Source organism: Dendropsophus ebraccatus, chromosome 11 (assembly GCF_027789765.1).
Source record: "Dendropsophus ebraccatus isolate aDenEbr1 chromosome 11, aDenEbr1.pat, whole genome shotgun sequence".
Classification (NCBI taxonomy): domain Eukaryota; kingdom Metazoa; phylum Chordata; class Amphibia; order Anura; family Hylidae; genus Dendropsophus; species Dendropsophus ebraccatus.
In genome coordinates this window covers 44,552,358-44,570,628 of record NC_091464.1, presented here as the reverse complement: position 1 = coordinate 44,570,628, position 18,271 = coordinate 44,552,358, and the positions used below count along the sequence as shown (strand labels likewise).

The 18,271-nt window shown below is 40.9% G+C and overlaps 1 protein-coding gene across 7 annotated transcripts in view; it reads left to right on the top strand.

Annotated features, from left to right (window-relative positions):
• RAP1GAP2 (RAP1 GTPase activating protein 2) overlaps nucleotides 1–7,438 on the top strand; it is a 384,075-nt gene extending 376,637 nt beyond the window's left edge. For 6 of the 7 annotated variants that reach the window (XM_069944747.1, XM_069944746.1, XM_069944750.1 and 3 more), the window contains 3 exons: nucleotides 2,897–3,008; nucleotides 4,370–4,452; nucleotides 6,203–7,438. In XM_069944747.1, the coding sequence (XP_069800848.1) occupies nucleotides 2,897–3,008; nucleotides 4,370–4,452; nucleotides 6,203–6,205 (198 nt within the window). In that variant the 3' untranslated portion in view covers nucleotides 6,206–7,438. The remainder of the gene's footprint in view (nucleotides 1–2,896; nucleotides 3,009–4,369; nucleotides 4,453–6,202) is intronic. The other variant, XM_069944752.1, reaches the window with a different exon arrangement.
• The last annotated feature ends 10,833 nt before the right edge of the window (nucleotides 7,439–18,271 follow it).

Here is an 18,271-nt window from a genome sequence, read left to right as displayed (position 1 = left end):
CAGGGAAATAAATGTGGAATCACTCAATTCTGAGGAAAAAAGTGTGGAATCACTCAAATTGGAGGTAGAAAAAAAGGACACACCCAGTCTATTTCCTTTCCCTTGCCATTTGTCTTGAAAAGCGAAAAAGTACAACTAAACAGATGAAGCACAAATGGGAGGAAGCTGGAGTCAATGTATGTGACCGAACCGTAAGAAATCGCCTAAAGGAGATGGGATTTCTATACAGGAAAGCTAAACAAAAACCAGCATTGACACCTAAACATAAAAAAACAAGACTCCAATGGGCTAAGGAAAGGCAATCATGGACTGTGGATGACTGGATGAAAGTTGTCTTCAGTGATGAGTCAAGAATCTGCATTGGACAAGGTGATGATGCTGGAACTTTTGTTTGGTGCCGTTCCAGTGAGATTTATGAAGAGGCCTGCCTGAAGAAAACAACCAAATTCCCACAGTCCTTGATGATATGGGGCTGCATGTCAGGCAAAGGCACTGGGGAGATGACTGTGGTTAATTCTTCCATCAATGCACAAGTTTACATTGACATTTTGGACAGTTTTCTCATCCCTTCAATTGAACAGATGTTTGGAGATGATGAAATAATTTTCCAAGATGACAATGCATCGTGCCATAGGGCAAAAACAGTGAAGGCATTCCTTGAAGAAAGACACATTCAGTCAATGTCATGGCCTGCAAATAGTCCAGATCTCAACCCAATTGAAAACCTGTGGTGGAGATTGAAAAAAATGGTCCACAAGAAGGCTCCAACCTGCAAAGCTGATCTGGCAACTGCTATTAAAGAGAGTTGGCACCAAATTGATGCAGAATACTGTTTGTCACTCATCAAGTCCATGCCTCAAAGACTGAAAGCTGTTATAAAAGCCAAAGGTGGTGCAACTAAATACTAGTGATGTATTTTGAATGGTCTTTTGTTTATGTGTTTTTCATGATTCCACACTTTTTTCCTCAGAATTGAGTGATTCCATATTTATTTCCCTGTGCTTGGTCAATAAAAGTATCATTCACTAACTTCCACAATGTTTTCTCTTCATTTCTTTGAGTGTTCCTGAAAGCCAACAAGTTGCACTTTGGAATGACCTTAATATTGTATCATGTTTTTGATCTAAGTTTGTTTTACAGCATGAAATGTCTGAATGAGTGCTCATCCAAGACTGGTGATTCCATACTTTTTGCCAGGGGTTGTAATACACTGAATGTAGTCTACCAGTGTCAATAAGAGGTTTTCTTAAAGGGAAACCGCCCATACGAACCTGCTTTTATCTCCCTGTAGCTGTCTAGCTCCTCAATCCAGTGCCAGTGTTAGTATTTTTCTATGTGCCACCATTTTGGCGTAATTTGTAAATTACTATGCAAATTAGTAACACTGGGGACGTTCCTTGGCCCGCCAACACTGAAGTGCACGCCTATATATACATATTTAGCTATGCATAAGCAGGCACACCTTGTTCTTGCACCATCCAGGGAAAACAGTTTGAATGGCACATTAGTGAGAATTGCCCGTATCTTTTTGTATACCTTGGGGGAGATTTATCAAACATGGTGTAAAGTGAAACTGGCTCTGTTGCCCCTAGCGACCAATCAGATTCCCCCTTTCATTCCTCACAGACTCTTTGGAAAATGAAAGGAGGAATCTGATTGGTTGCTAGGGGCAACTGAGCCAGTTTCACTTTACACTATGTTTGATAAATCTCCCCCCTTGTTCATAGCCCTAAATAATGATGTGAATGGGGTGTTACTCTCACAAATCCGACATCATGGCCCTGACCCTCACACCCCTAGTTACTGCATAGTATCTGATGCAGAGGATACACTGCCCACAAGTGAATAGGCTTGATCGAACAGCTGAAAAAGCTAGATTCGATCAAACTCAAACCTAGCCGGACCATCCGCAGTTGATTCCTGATGCCTTCCCGGTCCATGGGGAAGGAGGAGACAGCCCGGGGACCACCTGAAATTCTGGGATACATCCTATTACCTAGGCTGAATCCCGGAATTCCAAGCGGTCCCCGGGATATCTCCTCCTTCCGCATGGACCGGGAAGGCATCAGGAATCAAATGCGGAAGGTCCGGCTAGGTTCGAGTTCGATCAAACCTAATGTAGCTTTTTCCGCAGTTCGATCAAGCCTGCAAGTGAAATGAACAAGCTCTGTGCAGACCCTGAACAAGAAATTTGACCACATATTATACTAAAAAATTGCTATAACTACAAAATTATTAGCTACATATAAAAAGTAACATTGGGTTAAATGGTTACTTTTTCTGATGTTTTGCTTTTTTATATGAGAATTTAATAGCGCTGTTAAAATAGGTTTATACTGTATGTACATTATGGAAGTTGAATAATCTGAGTAAATAAAAATAAAGAGCGCATCATAGTCTTTGATGTTGCATAGGAAACAATGTATTTCTATACGATTGTTGGAAACTCCCATGGCACTGGGGAAGCAATGCATTCTACTGGGACTTTTATGACCTATGTGATGTGAGTGGTACAGCCTTCATACACAGGGCCTAACAGACTTGACAATAAGAGATATTTAGTAGTTTGTTGCCAGATTGATGTACCTAGTGTGATGTGCAGGTTGTATCTGTCTTCATCTAATGCTTGGTTTACTATTAAATTGCTAAAGTAACCTAAGTCAATCTATAACATTCAGGGTTTATTTGATATAATGGCGCGACGTGCGCAAATGTGCTAGTAGCCATAGTAACAAATGATATGACTGCTTAGAGGTATAAAGACGTGATACCATCTAGCAGGATATTTGTATGCATTGCCTCATACTGGTAAATAAGATCCATCCTTTATTTTGAATGAAGTAAAAATAAAAATATAAAAAAGATCTAAATATATTTTTACAAACATTTTCCACAGGGCAGCCAACCTTTGACCGCATCACCCTACAAACAGGAAGTGTTTGTCTACAGCCCGTCGCCTAGCCACGAGATCTATACTTCCCCCGTAATCATGAGCAGGAGCCCGACAGGTGCTTGCCTTATTAAACTACATGTCTATAGGACTGTATACAGGAGGCCAGCTTTTACTTATACACCAGCTGAAGCACCATATCACATTCTAGGAAACAAGAAACTATAAAACTATAGTCTTTTAGGATTTGATGATACCAGAATAGATCAGATCTGAGCTCGTCTGAATGGTTCCTAAGGTTTCATATGAACACGGCTCACTTACCTGAGCTATTGTAATGCCTGCACAAATAATAATGTGCTCCTTCTGCTTCTACTGTAAACTACTCCATAGTCTTCATTCACTGAACTTCCTGTTTGGTGTACATGCTGTAACAGACGTCCTGTTTGTGTGTACACTCTAGCTGGGAATTCAGCCAATCCTATCTCCCTTCCATTATGTGGGAGAGGTTATAGTAAGTAAGGTGTATTGGAAGCGAGATAGAGTTGGTTGAATTCCTGGCTAGAGTGTTCACAGGAACAGGAAGGGAAGTCTGTAACAGGATATACACCAGACAGGAAATTGGGTTATTAAAGACAACAGAGCTGATAATTAGCATGAAAGAGAGAGAGAGAGAGAGAAAGAGAGAGAGAAAGAAAGAAAAAGAGAAACAGAAAGAAAGAGAAAAGAAAGAGAGACAGAAAGAAAGAGAAAGAGAGAGAAAAAAAGAAAGAAAGAAAGAAAGAAAGAGAAAAAGAGACAGAAAGAAAGAAAGAGAGAGAGAGAGCATGTAGACCGCATAAAATTAAAAGATGTGACCTTATTTAGCGATATATGTTATTAGACAGTTGAAAATAGGACTTACCCATAGACAACCCCTTTAGGTAGCTCTGTGTTGAGTTATCAGTGCCTGGAGAATGAGGCTGCACAACTTCCAGTTGTCACTAAATCTGCCTGTATTCTGCCTGACATGGAATGGATTCACTCTGATAACATAGCAGAACTTTAACGTGTTACCGTAGTTTAACAAAACTTTCTACACAGTCTGCTCTCCCCCCTGTCTTATGGCAGGAGACGGGCTCCGCAGACTTCCCCTGTAAGCAGTCAGCCGAGTGCTCCTCCAGGCTCGCTATAGCCATTGGTGGAAGTCTGAACACCCAGACTGTGACCCATGAGAACACTTGGCATCTCTATCTCTTGTTAAATGACAGTAATACTTAGGGTTTTCACATAGTGTAGACTAAAGGACCATTATTATGCTTCTTATTCTCACATAAAATTAGAATAGTATCCATTGAAGGAGGTAGTCTAGGATTTTATATTATTTTATAAGTAGCTGGTAAATAATTGTACCCTATCTTCCTGCAAATAGTTGGAAGGAAATTAGTTGAATGACGTACGTAAAGCGATCGCTCCTCTGATCATCTTTCCTTCTCACAGATGTAAAGAGTAGAAATTCCCCAAGATCCAACCTCAAATTTCGTTTTGATAAACTCAGCCAGTCAAGTTCCGGCTCAAGTACAGTAAGTAGCATTGTCTACAGATGTCCAACCCTAGGCAGCATGGGCGACCTGTACTATTGTGTCCTGTGAGCTGAGTGTCAAACATAGGTAATAGAATAGTTTCTAAACCGATTTCCCATCATGCCTGTGCTGTGACTGGCTTCTTCCATCCTTACCGGGAATGTTAAGGAGGTTGCAACAGGAATTTGTTCAATGTATTTGCCATTACAGTGTTCCATTAGCAATGGAGATGTCTTTTCCGCATACTAAGCCTAGTGGTATTCTGTAGACTTCTTTGTTGATTTTTTTTTTTTTTTTTTGTATATAATGAGATCGAAGATTTTCACCATTTGACAACTTTACGTCTACAATCACTCATTGTCATTTAGTCCCATGTTCCTTTGCATGATAATGGCCATGTGAGCCACATACATACAGTAAATGATCCAGTGCCTGAGAGCTTGCAACATACAAAGCAGCCTGCTGTTCATAAATTGCGTCTTCTGAGTATCAGCTTATGGAGTCATCCATACAATTTCTCTTTATATATGCCAATCATAAAAAGCTTATACTAAATAACTACATACTTATAACTGTAACACCCTTGATAACATTACTAACCTTCATAACTAACTACTAGGAGGCTTATCGTCACCACTGCTAGATGATGGGTTTATTGTCGGTAGCATGCACATGTGACAGTATGTCTAATAAGCAATTGTTGAGGGAAAAAAAAAACTAACATAAGCTGGGTTCTGGGTGAGGATTCTGCCAGCCACCTCCAATGTAGATTTTGATTGCAGAATTAGGGTTTGTGCACACTATGGAATCCAGGCGGATAACCCGCTGCTTGCCCAAGCTTGTATTTCAGCCCATGCCATAGTCTCCACCTTATGAACAGGTGGATTCCGCGGTTTGTCCGAAGAATGAACAGGTTTATTCTTTGGGCAGACAGCGGATTTTGCCTGTGCATAGAATGGAGACGGGCAGAGATGCGCGCAGGTGCGAGCGGCTATCCACCCGGATACCCCAAAATAGCGTAGTGAGCTAAAATGACCGACACGACTGAAAACCTGGAAATCTCATTATAGACAGTTGGGGCTGTTGATGTCCATATTTTATGCGACAACGATAATATGATGAACACAATTTTATGCGACCATGGTCACATGATGACCACAATTTTATGCGACTAAAGTCACATGACTACAGCATGACACTGCCACTTCTAATACGCTGTTCGGAATCAATACATTCCATGTGCGTGCCATAAATACTATATAACTATAGACTATCCATCTATAACGTATAGTTAAAAAATATATGTATTACAAAAGTCGCATTATTATCGCATAGGAATTACTTTTGATGCACATTGCCTGTTTCTATAGTCAGAAAGGTCATATTGAGATCACATCCTGTAGGTTTATGTAAAAGCTTTATATTTAGTGCTGAGAATCGTGAATGTACCCTACTACATTTTTGGAATTCTTATCACTCATATAGTTTATTCAGGATACTGCACAGCCATGTTCAGACTGATAGCTGAAAGTAATTCATGTATTTGCCATTACTTTGCATTACCTGCTGACAGCTTGTTGAACGCCCCGAGTCCTTACTGTATTTTAATATGTCTTTGTCTTGCTGTGTGTGTTACTGAGCATGTTGTTATTGTGATGGACAAACCACTGGGCTCTTACTGCCAGGCTTCAGCATATTATATACAGAACCTGTCATTTCCTTACTGACGTCTGTTCACTTTGTGTTACAGTGAGATGATGCCCTGATGAAGTGGAACTACCGACTTCAAAACTGGCCTGTGAGTGTGTAGTCACTCCACGAATAGTTACTGCCACAAAGCATTCATGGAAATGTATAACTCCCAAGCTGTTTCCCACCAACAAAAGAAAGAACTGCCATCTTAGTGCACTCCTTGTGTCCCGTGACACTTGTCTTGTGAACGGAGTTTATAGTATGACCTGTCTTGTCCAATAGTGGAGTTGACTCTCGCCCAATTTCCTTTCTTTTATTTTTTTTTTTATGTGAAGCATCCTACTTGCACGGTCTTTATACTTGACACCACCTGATCACTCAGTGCCAAGTTAATGAATGAAATTCAGTGGGATTTTTACCACAATTTTGGGAATTCCCCCGAGGTGGTACTTGATGTTTGATACAAATGCTGCTGGTCCATCTACCAAGAGGATCTTCCTGTGGCTCGCACATTCTCATGTCTGCCATACGATCTTACGGAATGAGCTGAAGGATTGAACAGTTTCATTAAACATGGCTGCTTTTTTGGCATCTTATGCAATGCGTACGCACAAATGTATCTGAATGTGCTATGGCTTGAAGAACGAATTTAACATTGTGAAATATTATCACCGGTCAAGGTCCCTTGGTCTTAGTCATCTGGCACGAGCAGAAGTGCCAGAAGTTAAAGCGCAGAATACATCATCAGCTTCAATGGACGTTGTGTTTCTGGTGTTAAAAATTCTTCTTGAATGTGTATGAATCATCCGAGGGCTAGATTGGCGTTCATTAATACTTATTTGTATACCTAAGCGATCTGGTGGTAGAAGCTTGTACTGTTCAAACCCCTCTTGAAATTGCAAGACCGTCTTTCTGAGGTGCGGTTTACATCATGCGTTTCTGTCGTGTATGCTTAGTACCAGTAAAATCATTTTTTGCATAGTTTTGGACTGTAAAGCAAACAAAGCTAGGTTTACTGTTCACCTAAAGCATAGCAACACACTTTTGAAGCATGCCTGGGCCCCTGACTAAATTTAAGGGGTTTCAGGACTTTCTTTTTAATGGTTTATCTTTAGGATATTCCATCTATATCTGATTAGGCACGGCACCCGCATACACAGTGAACAGAGCCAGAAGAAGTGAGTTCTGCATCTTCTGTAGTGACCGTACTTTGTTATTAAAGGTCAGCTCCTATTCACTTAAAGGGAACCAATAAGCCTAATTGGGCTGATATGGGTCCCTGAACCGCTGTATACAGCTCGCGGCATGTAACGGCCACGGCTGCAGCAGGAGCTGTATATCCGAAAAAAAGCACTTTAATCCCCCGGGCGCATTACAGGCAGCGGTGGGGAGGTAGTCATCTGGACGGCTCCCTGTCAATGTCTAGTCACCGCGCTCTGTCTGTCAGTGCGCTTCGAGGGATGATTGACAGGTCATTCATTCCCTCAGGGCACGCTGACAGGCAGAGGGCGGTGACTAGACACGGGGGGGGGGGGGGGGGGGAGGAGCGGCCCAGATGACTACCTCCACCGCTGCCTGTCACATGCCCGGGGGATTAAAGTGTTTTTTGTTCTGATATACAGCTCCTGCTTCAGCCACGGGCAGTACGTGCCGCGGCTTATGCAGGAGCTGTTCAGGGAACCATGTCAACCCAATTGGGTTGAATGGTTCGCTTTAAATAAAAGTTGAGCTGCAGTAACACAACACAACCACTACATAATATATGGAGCTGTCTGCTTCTGGCTCTGCTCACTGTGTATGTGTTTGCCACGGCTGATCATTAAGGTTGCCAGTGTCAGATCTGCACTGATCAGATATTGATGGCCTATACTGAGGGCAGGCCAGCAGTTAAAATATCTTGGTAGACCTATTTAAAACAGATAGCATAGGAGGCAGGGTTTATACTGCCTATGGTAACCACTTCATGCCTAAACTGCTATGCAGATAAAACTTTGGCTTCTAATCCTACTATTAGTGCATCTCCCGCCGTCAGCATTAAACAGTAGCTTTAGTAGTGAATTTTCTTCTGATACCATAACAAATCACATCTCTGTATGTTCGTTTTATTAAAAATGCACATGCAGGACACAATATGTATCGAGGAGGTTACTATGAAAAGTTACAGATATTTCTAGGTTTATATTTTCCCCTATAAATCTATAGACATAAATATATGGAACATTTAACTATCGTCTATAGTTACACTTCAACAAGCTCCTCAGCCACAGAAACATTTTCTAAAGTGATATAGTAAATGGAATATAGGGATGGGGTTTCTTACACTCTGAGTGGCCTAAATTGTCATGCAGATGGACGGAAAAAGACCAGAAAACACCTAAACACCTTAAGACAAACATTCTGGAGATTTTGCAAATGCTCTGTTTTCAGTTAATTCTTTGTATGGATCAATATGACAGCTTACATAGATCATAGACTAAAAGAATTGACTTGCAGACTGTAGCTCCTTCCTGTCCAGCAGTCACCTGTACCGCTTTATGGCGAAGAATGTGCCCGATATGGGAGTAGATCTGTTAGTGGCTGCTTTCCTGTAATTGGTTGGGTAATCCCAAAAAAAGCTAATTCCAATATTCTATTACTATAGAGATATATGCAAAAAATGGTCACCCTATTCCCTTTAAAAAAAAAAAAAAATGGAGGACATTTTAAACAAGTTTACCGTTACCTGTCAAGAAATATTCAATATACATTCATCTGTGTAATAGTGTGATACCACCAAGACTGTGCACACCTAGACTGCCAGCTGCAGCCCCCTGTACCCTCCTAGACAGTGACGCATTACTTCTCTTCTAAATTATTTAGGATAAATCTGTGCACACGCATGATAAAAACCATTAGTATTAAATAATAAAGGTCACTGCTGGATTCTAATGTAGACGTCCTGCTGCTCACAAGGTTGTCATCTAAAATGTAATTTCTTTGTTAGGCTATGTTAATGATATGCAAATACGCAATAGCTCACAATGACTCATGCCGTTTTTATTTCTTGCTGCGGCTGACTGCCCTCTACTGGTGGCTGAAAGAAGTGGAGTAGTCTACATGTACTGTACTGTACTTGTCTCGATATTTTAACCCATAGCCATTAAAGAGGACCTGTGCTGAAAACACCAGGATCTCTAGATACAGATGTGTGCTTTATTATCTTTTAAGTATATGAGTTAAAATTCTTAAGAGGTTTCAATAACATGTCAAATCAGGCTTGGGCTGGCACGTCACTCATTCTTCTGCTCGGTTATGTTTGATTCCTGCAAAATATTTTTGTGAAATGACAAATTTCCTTTCTTTGAAGACACGCAGTCAAGCAATTCATTTCTAACAAGCCATATGAATATATCTACAAGAATAAATTATTTCTTACATGATTATATGAAGTAATAGTATCCAGTATTAAACAGTATCTGAAGGAATATTTATGTAACACCTCTGGACTATTAGTGACAGTGTTTGCAGTACAATCAGCCAGGTCTAAGGGATGACGGTCAAAGATAGGAGACTTGACAGATCTCCTTTCATTTCATCTGTGGGCAGCATAGGGTAGAGGAGGCGATGTTGAGTTTGGAGATATATAGTTTTCTATCATTTGATCTGGATTTTTATATATAAAGCTGTTTAAGTCCTCTTTCCACCACTCGCTGCCGGAGAAGCAAGACTTACAGGCTCGAGTCTTTATACAGCCTAAGGCCGGGTTCACATTATGTATAACACCGGCCGTTCAGTTACCCGGCCGGATCACAGAACGGCCGGTATTACTGAAGATCATCCCGGCCGGTAATGCAATCTGGTGAATTCAGATGCAGGCGCATTGTGTGAACTGACAGGTTCTCTGCGGCTGCTATTCAATGAATAGCAGGTGCAAAAACTAACATGTCAGTTTTTTTTCGTGCGGCCAGATGGATTCCATCAATTCCAACAGAACGTATGTTTTGTTTAAATCACGGCCGTTGTTGCAAATTTCAACAATGGCCGTGATTTATACAAAATATACGTTGTGTGAACAAAGCCTAATGCATAAAAACCTGAAATAAAATCATAGAAATCTATATATCAACATTTCTTCCTCTCTCATATGCCGTCTCTTCTTCATTTCGATATATATACAGATCTCCTTTAAGGCTATGTTTCCACAATTTCTCTATTTCTGGCCATTTTACATTTTAGTGCCAAAATACAGGTGTATTATGCAAATGACAGCTGAAATTTGCATACTACGCCCACATTTTGGCACCAAAGTGATGGCCGTCTGAAAAGGCGGCTGTAAAACGGACACAATAAAGGTGCCGTGGGAACATAGCCTTAGTTTTCATTTATCTGCTAAACTGGACAGTGTCGGAGAGTCGGCTTCAGTAGATTTCCCCATTGTTTACAGTAGATCATCAAACATTTTAAACAGGAATTCAATTTACTAACCAAAGTTACCGGGCACCGAAATTCCATTTTCATAGCTCATTTTGAGCTGGTATTTCCGATGCTCTGCCTTTTCATTTCATTTATTTATTTTTGATGTAGATTAGTTTGGCTTAAATATGCTTTTAATTTCACCTCAAAAAATCAATAGATTTGTATAATATTAGATGTACTGCTGGGCATTTTATGTATTTTTATGTAATAAATAACTTGCAATGTTTATTAACCTAATTCAGCTGATCAGTTTGCACTTATGATTTCCACAGCTTAGTCCGATAAGTGAGAGGGACTGTAGGGATATGTTGTGCAGGCTTCTGTAATACTAGATACAGCCCATGGTCAACATTCTGTTGAATGTTGAATCCCCTTAATACAGTTTATAGATATAAATATTCATCTGCTAATCTATGCCTCATGACTATGGGCTCTGCCAGATTACTCTAGCGTTGTCCCATTCCATGAGGCAGCTGCTTATCACCCCAATTTCTATGCAATGAACTTGAATTTGCCAAAAATGAGCCAAACAAGTGTAGTTCACACTGTATAACCCAATCTATAAGATATATATATATATATATATATATATATATATATATATATATATATATAAATAATATATATATATATAAAGCAAATGGTCCATCAGCTTGTCAGTCAGTCATGTATTATGATATATCTACAACTACTTTAAAGTGAGTGTCAGCATTTTACCTTCAATGTCATTTTTAGGTCCAACATTATATGCTGATTGATTGTGTGATGTCTCTCTCTATAGGGGCTGCACTGCTTCTTTACACACAGTTTTAAAACATTTGGGTAGCTGTAGAGAATAATGAAATTCGGAAAACATTGACAGATACTGTATATCAACAGTATGTTCTTAAGCTCCCCTAGTGGTGGCTGCTGGTAGTTAGAATGAGCGAAACTCAAGCATGCTCGGGTCCGCTTAAACCTAAACATGCAGCATTAGATTATCGGTGGCTAAAGAAATTGGATGCAGCCCTAAGGCTGCCTTAAACATGGATACAGCCATAGGCTATGTTCACACTACGTAAGTTTCGTAATAATCACAGCACAGCTGTTAAAACAACTTACTTAGTGCTGGCTTTTAAGGAATCCCAGCCGGAGTGTATACACATAGTGTCAGTTTTTTGCGGCCGCTATTCACGCTATTCGCTATAACCCTGTCAGTTGACACAATGGAGCATGAGGCCACAGCTGGAGCAATGGAGCAGCGGGGAATTCGTATGCGGGCACACATGAGCCAGCCGGGTCTTGGAACAGCTGGTGTCTTACGCTGTCGACTGTATCCATGTTTTCAAGGACTTCCTAGGGTTGCATCCAACTTCTTCAGTCACCAGTAATCAAATACTGCATTCTCAGGTTTGGCTGGACCCGAGCATGCTTGAGATTTGCCTATCTTTAATTGTAGAAACTAGAAAAGACTCAACATAACTGCTGAACTCTCAGTTTGGTCATATAATACCCTCCTGTTTCAGCAATGAAGGGAAGTCCTTTTAGGAGTCACAGACACATTCTGAATATCTAAAGAAAAGAAGAGATACAAGGGCACTCACTATTCCGTGCAATGATCTTTATTGTAGTGTAGACTTTAGTTTACATAACTATGGCAGGCGTCGAGGACGCCAAACACTTTTTTTAGCAGACAGCTGTTTCGCGTTCTATGCTTCATCAGTTCTGGGGACATTCTGATTATCTTAAACTCACGTAGTAAGGCGAGAGATAGTTATTGTTTGGTAGATTGCCTTACATAGGGGTATACTAGGTGTATGTTCTTCTTGATTTAACATTTTGAATTATACCTATTTAGGATATCATGTCTAAAACTATATTCAGTTATGTTTTTATTCTTTGACTTTGTTTAAAACATTACTAGAGATAAGCGAACTTTGAGTACTTAAACCCAAACTCTCGGCTTTTAATTATCGGTGGCCGAAGAAGTTGGATGCAGCCAGCCTTAGGGCTATATCAAACTTCTTCAGCCACTGGTAATCAAAAGTAGAGAGTTTGGGTTCAGACAGGCCCCATCATTTCGCTCATCTCTAAATATTACCCAATATTAATTTATGTGAATCAGGTTACATGTTGTCATTTAATGATATTTTTGGCATATTTTATAACGCACTCTTTCAAACTCATTGACTATGTGGTACTACTGCCTTTGGTGACCCTGAAAAGAATCTGCCCGTAAATGAGATATCATGTGGATCGGTTTCTTAGAGTTGTATTTTATTGTCAGATATTTTTTTTCTTTTTGCAGATAAAATATGAAAGAGAATTGTGTAAATAAAAAGCATGCGGATATAAATATATATAATTTCTACCTAAATGTAGCACTAGACAAAATGCAAATAAGCAGAGTCAGTTTCTAATTTTAGAGTATAAAATCATTTTTAAGTATATGGATTTAAGTGAAGGGGGAACTCTGTCCTCTATCTATTTGTATTCTTTTTAGATAGGTGGTGCTTATTGTAAGTTTCCGGTGACCTCTGTCTGTAAATAGTGTACATTTAATTTATTGCTTTGGTCTAGTAATGTATAGAATGAAATCTAAAGTTCACAAATGTATATTTTGTTGCTTAAATGTGTCTTTGCAAAATTCACAATAAATGACCTATTTTATGTGCACAAAATATGTTGCCTTTTTTTCTACTAAAAACTGGAATAATCTTGACATTGGAATGCCAGCTTTACCATGGGCTCCAGTACAGATACAGTAAACAGCTGATGGTCCTATGTAGACCCTTTCACTGCCTCTGTAGTTTCCACCTAGAGGCTATGTTCACACTCTGTACGACACTGGCCGTTCCGTGAAGTATAAAAGATTATAAATGTGATACAGTCTGTAGACATAAATACACATTCAATGAAATCATATAATAAAAAATGTCTGTCACACAGTCCTACACTAAAGGGGCTCTATGATAGACATTTTTCTCTGTCATCTCTGTCCAACCTGGACTGCCATAAAGCATTGTTTCAGCCACGACTCATCCAATAGAATCTGCTGGACAAACATCTTAGGATTCTCACTTTTTCAGCACCTTCCCACACAGCAGTGCCGTAAATAGTAATAGTGCCCTATTTAAGCCTCACACAGTAATAGGACCTCCACATTATAATTATATTGTTCTGTGCCCTACACTACAATAATGCCCCCTTCTGTGCTCCTTATCTTCAATGCAACCGTGTTTGCCCTTCCACATACTTTGATATTGTCTACATAGTCTACATGTGCAAGTCATAGGGCAGATAAGCAAAACATTAATAGTTGTCCACTATGTCCTTTTTGAACTGTGTCTGTGAGGATGCAGAATATGTGCACCAGATCCCTGGTTGTGATCCCTTTCATTGTCGGGCCCAGTTGCAGGGACAACTCCTGTGAATCCCTTAAAAGACAATTCCTTAGTCAAACATTCATTTATTCTTTTCTTTATTTTCATGACGTTGTCATAGGCACTCAATACTCTAATATGTACAAGTCATACTAATATACAATAATAGAAAATCCCTCACACAGCATCAACTTAGGTCAATGCATTGTATTAAAAACAATAGTTTCATAGATTTGTTCTTGTCCATATTTTGCATTCAAATTCTTACTCCCTCAGCACAGATCTACAATACTACTATGTCCAAACATCACTCAGAAGGCTCTGTGGGTATAATGCTGACCTTACACCCTTTAACCCCTTAAGGACAGAGCCTGAAATGGCCTTAATGACAGAGACAAATTTTATGAATATGACCAGTGTCACTTTAGTCATTAATACCTTCGGGATGCTTTTACCTATCCGGCTGATTCTGAGATTGTTTTCTCGTGACATATTGTACTTTACATTTCTGGTAAATTGGAGTCGATACTCATAACAAATCTTTATGAAAAAAACCCAAATAATGTGAAAAAATGTGAAAAAATGCATTTTTCCAACTTTGAAACTTTTTTGCGTATACAGAAAGTGGTTATACCACATAAATTATATATTAAATAGCATTAGCAACATGTCTACTTTATGTTGGCGGCATTTATTAAACTATTTTTCATTTTTTTTACACAATAGGGAGCTTAAAACATTAGCAGCAAATTTCCAAATTTTCAGTAAAATTTCAAAATCAGATATTTTTAGGGACCTGTTCAGGTTTAAAGTGTATTTGAGGGGCCTGTATGTTAGAAAGCCCCACAAAGCACCCCATTTCAGAAACTGCACCCCCCAAACTCTGCAAAAGCAGATCCAGAAAGTGTTTTAACCCTTTAGGGGAGTCACAGAAATAAAAGCTAAGTGTGAAAGGAATTTGAAAATTTTAATTTTCTGTGCAGAGATTTTATTGTAATCCAATATTTTTCATAATTATAAACCTATTACCAGAGAAATGCACCCCAATAATTATTGCCCCGTTTCAGCAGTTTATAGAAATACCCCATATGTGACCCTATTGCGCTATTTGACGCAACCACAAGCCTCAGATACAAAGGAGCGCCTAGTGAATTTCAACGCCTCCGTTATATTTGGTCATTTTTGACTGTACCACTTCAGGTTGGCAGAGGCTCTGGGGTGTCAAAACCTAAAAAACACCCCTAAAGGGACACCATTTAGAAAACTACACCCCTCAAGGAATGTAACAAGGGGTGCGGTGAGCATCTGGACCCCACAGGTGCTTCACAGATTTTCCGAACAATATGGCGTGAAAAAAGAAAAATTTATTTTTTACACTAAAACGTTGTTCTAGCCTTCAATTTTTCATTTTCTTAAAGGGATAAGAGGCAAAAAAAGACAAAAAATGTGTAGCGCAGTTTCTCCCGAGTACAGAAATACCCCACATGTGGCGATAAAGTGCCAAGGGGGCGCAGGACGAGCCTCCAAAGGGAAGGAGTGCCAATTGGCTTTTGGAAGCTGAATTTCACTGGAAAGGATTTCAAGGGCCATGTCGCATTTACAGAGGCCCTATGCTACCAGGACAGTGGAAACCCCCCACAAGTGACCCCATTCTGGAAACTACACCCCTCAAGGAATCTAACAAGGGGTGCAGTGAGCATATGGACCCCACTGGTGACGGGCACAAATGTGGAACAATGTGACGTGAAAGGGAAAAATTTCATTTTTTCACTTTCATGGCACAAATGTGCCCGTCATCAAGGGGTCCATATCCTCTTTCCCCCCCCTGTTAGATTCCTTGAGGGGTGCAGTTTCCAGAATGGAGTCACTTGTGGGGGGTTTCCAGTGTTTTGGCAGCACGAGGGCTCTTTAAATGCGACATGGCGTTCATCATCCATTCTAGCCAAATCCAACCTCCAAAATCCAAATGGCGCTCCTTCCCTTCGGAGGCTTGCCCTGCGCCCACATGGCGCTTTATGTCCACATGTGGGGTATTTACGGACTCGGGGGAAATTGCTCTACACATATTGTGTGTTTTTTTCTCTTTTAACCCCTTGTGAAAATGATAAATTCAAGGCTAAACCAACATTATAGTGTAAAAAATGTAATATTTCATTTTCACGCCACATTGTTCCACATTTGTGCCCGTCACCAGTGGGGTCCATATGCTCACTACACCCCTTGTTACATTCCTTGAGGGGTTCAGTTTCCATAATGGGGTCACTTGTGGGGGGTTTCAACTGTCTTGGCAACACAGGGGCCTTTTGAATGCAACATGGCCCCTCGAAATCCATTCCATCCAAATCCAGCCTTCAAAAACGAAATGGTGCTCCTTCCCTTCGGAGGCTTACCCTGCACCCGAATGGCGCTTTATGTCCACATGTGGGGTATTTACGGACTCGGGGGAAATTGCGCTACACATTTTGTTTTTCTTCTCCTCTTTTAACCCCTTGTGAAAATGATATATTCAAGGCTAAACCAACATTATAGTGTAAAAAATGTAATATTTCATTTTCACGCCACATTGTTCCACATTTGTGTCCGTCACCAGTGGGGTCCATATGCTCACTACACCCCTTGTTACATTCCTTGAGGGGTTCAGTTTCCATAATGGGGTCACTTGTGGGGGGTTTCAACTGTCTTGGCAACACAGGGGCCTTTTGAATGCAACATGGCCCCTCGAAATCCATTCCATCCAAATCCAGCCTTCAAAAACCAAATGGCGCTTCTTCCCTTCGGAGGCTTACCCTGCACCCGCATGGCGCTTTATGTCCACATGTGGGGTATTTCCGTACTCAGGGGAAATTGCTCTACACATTAAATGTTTTTTTTTATCTTTTAACCCCTTGTGAAAATGAAAAAACATGACAAGATTAATAATTTAGAGTAAAAATTTTACAAAAATTACACTAAATGTTGGTCTAGCCTTGATTTTTTTCCATTTCCACAAGGGGTTAAAAAAGAAAATGAACACAAAACGTGTAGGGTAGTGTCCCCTGAGTACGAAAATACCCCACATGTGGGCATAATGTGCCATATGGGCACAGGGCAAGTCACCAAAGGGACAGAGCGCCATTTAGAGGCTGGAATGGAGGATGGAGGCCATGTCGCAATTACAAAGCTCCTGTGCTGCCAGGACAGTAGAAACCCCCAACAAGTGACCCCATTCTGGAAACTACACCCCATAAGGAATCTAACAAGGGGTGCAGTGAGCATATGGACCCCACTGGTGACGGGCACTTACGTAGAACATGTGCCGAGAAAATAAAAAATACAATTTTTTTCATTTTCACGTCCCAAATGTGGCCGTCACCAGGGGGCCATATCCCCGCTGCCCCCCTTCTTAGATTCCTTATGGGGTGTAGTTTCCAGAATGGGGTCACTTGGGGGGGGTTTCTACTGTCCTGGCCGCACAGAGGCTTTGTAATTGCATCATGGCATCCTCTAATGGGAATGGTGGCCATACCTACTTAGCTGGGGAAAAGGGACAATTCTAATTTATTTGGGGGCAATTGGGCCAATTATTAGTTTATAAGGTTGGAAATGACAGGTGTCCATCAAACTCAACCTGTGTTGATCCAGAGGAAGGCAAAAACCCCTCGTGAGGCAGACGACAGTAGCCTCATCACAGGGAAAAATTCCTTCCCGACTCCATAATGGCGATCAGAATAATCCCCGGACCAACGTGACCCCTGAAATAGGAATAAGGGACAGAATTTAGATAATGTAGAACCCCAGTGACGTGTGGTGCGCCTTGGAGCGATCCAGTATGCAGAGGCCGGGGGGATCAGGACAGGTGTCACACTGGAAAATGGTGTCCTTCCTGATCCCCTGTTACCCCACACTCTGCACTTCTTCTGGGGTCTCCTGTTCTCCAGTGTGGGGGACGTCACCTGGAAAATGTTGTCCTGGTGCGATACGGGGTCCTTCATATCCAGAAGTGCTGGGTCCGCTCCATGGCTGCTAAATATTAGGGCGCTATTACTACTTCTGATATGTTCGGATCGTGCCGCAAGCTACAGGGCAGCGAGGGACTGGAAGAGGGGGTGCTGGTATAAAAGTTATCCCGTACAGGTGGTAACCTTTATCCAGCAGTGGGAAGATCAGTTCCCGGACGATCTCCCCACTAACTCCGAGGATGGGGGGGGGGGAGTGGGCATCTGGGGGCTGGATTCGGGTGTCCCTTCCTACATACACTCTAAGGGTACATGCACACTGCGGAATCGCGACAGATAACCCTTCGTGCATTCCACAGCTGGCACCCGCCGGCG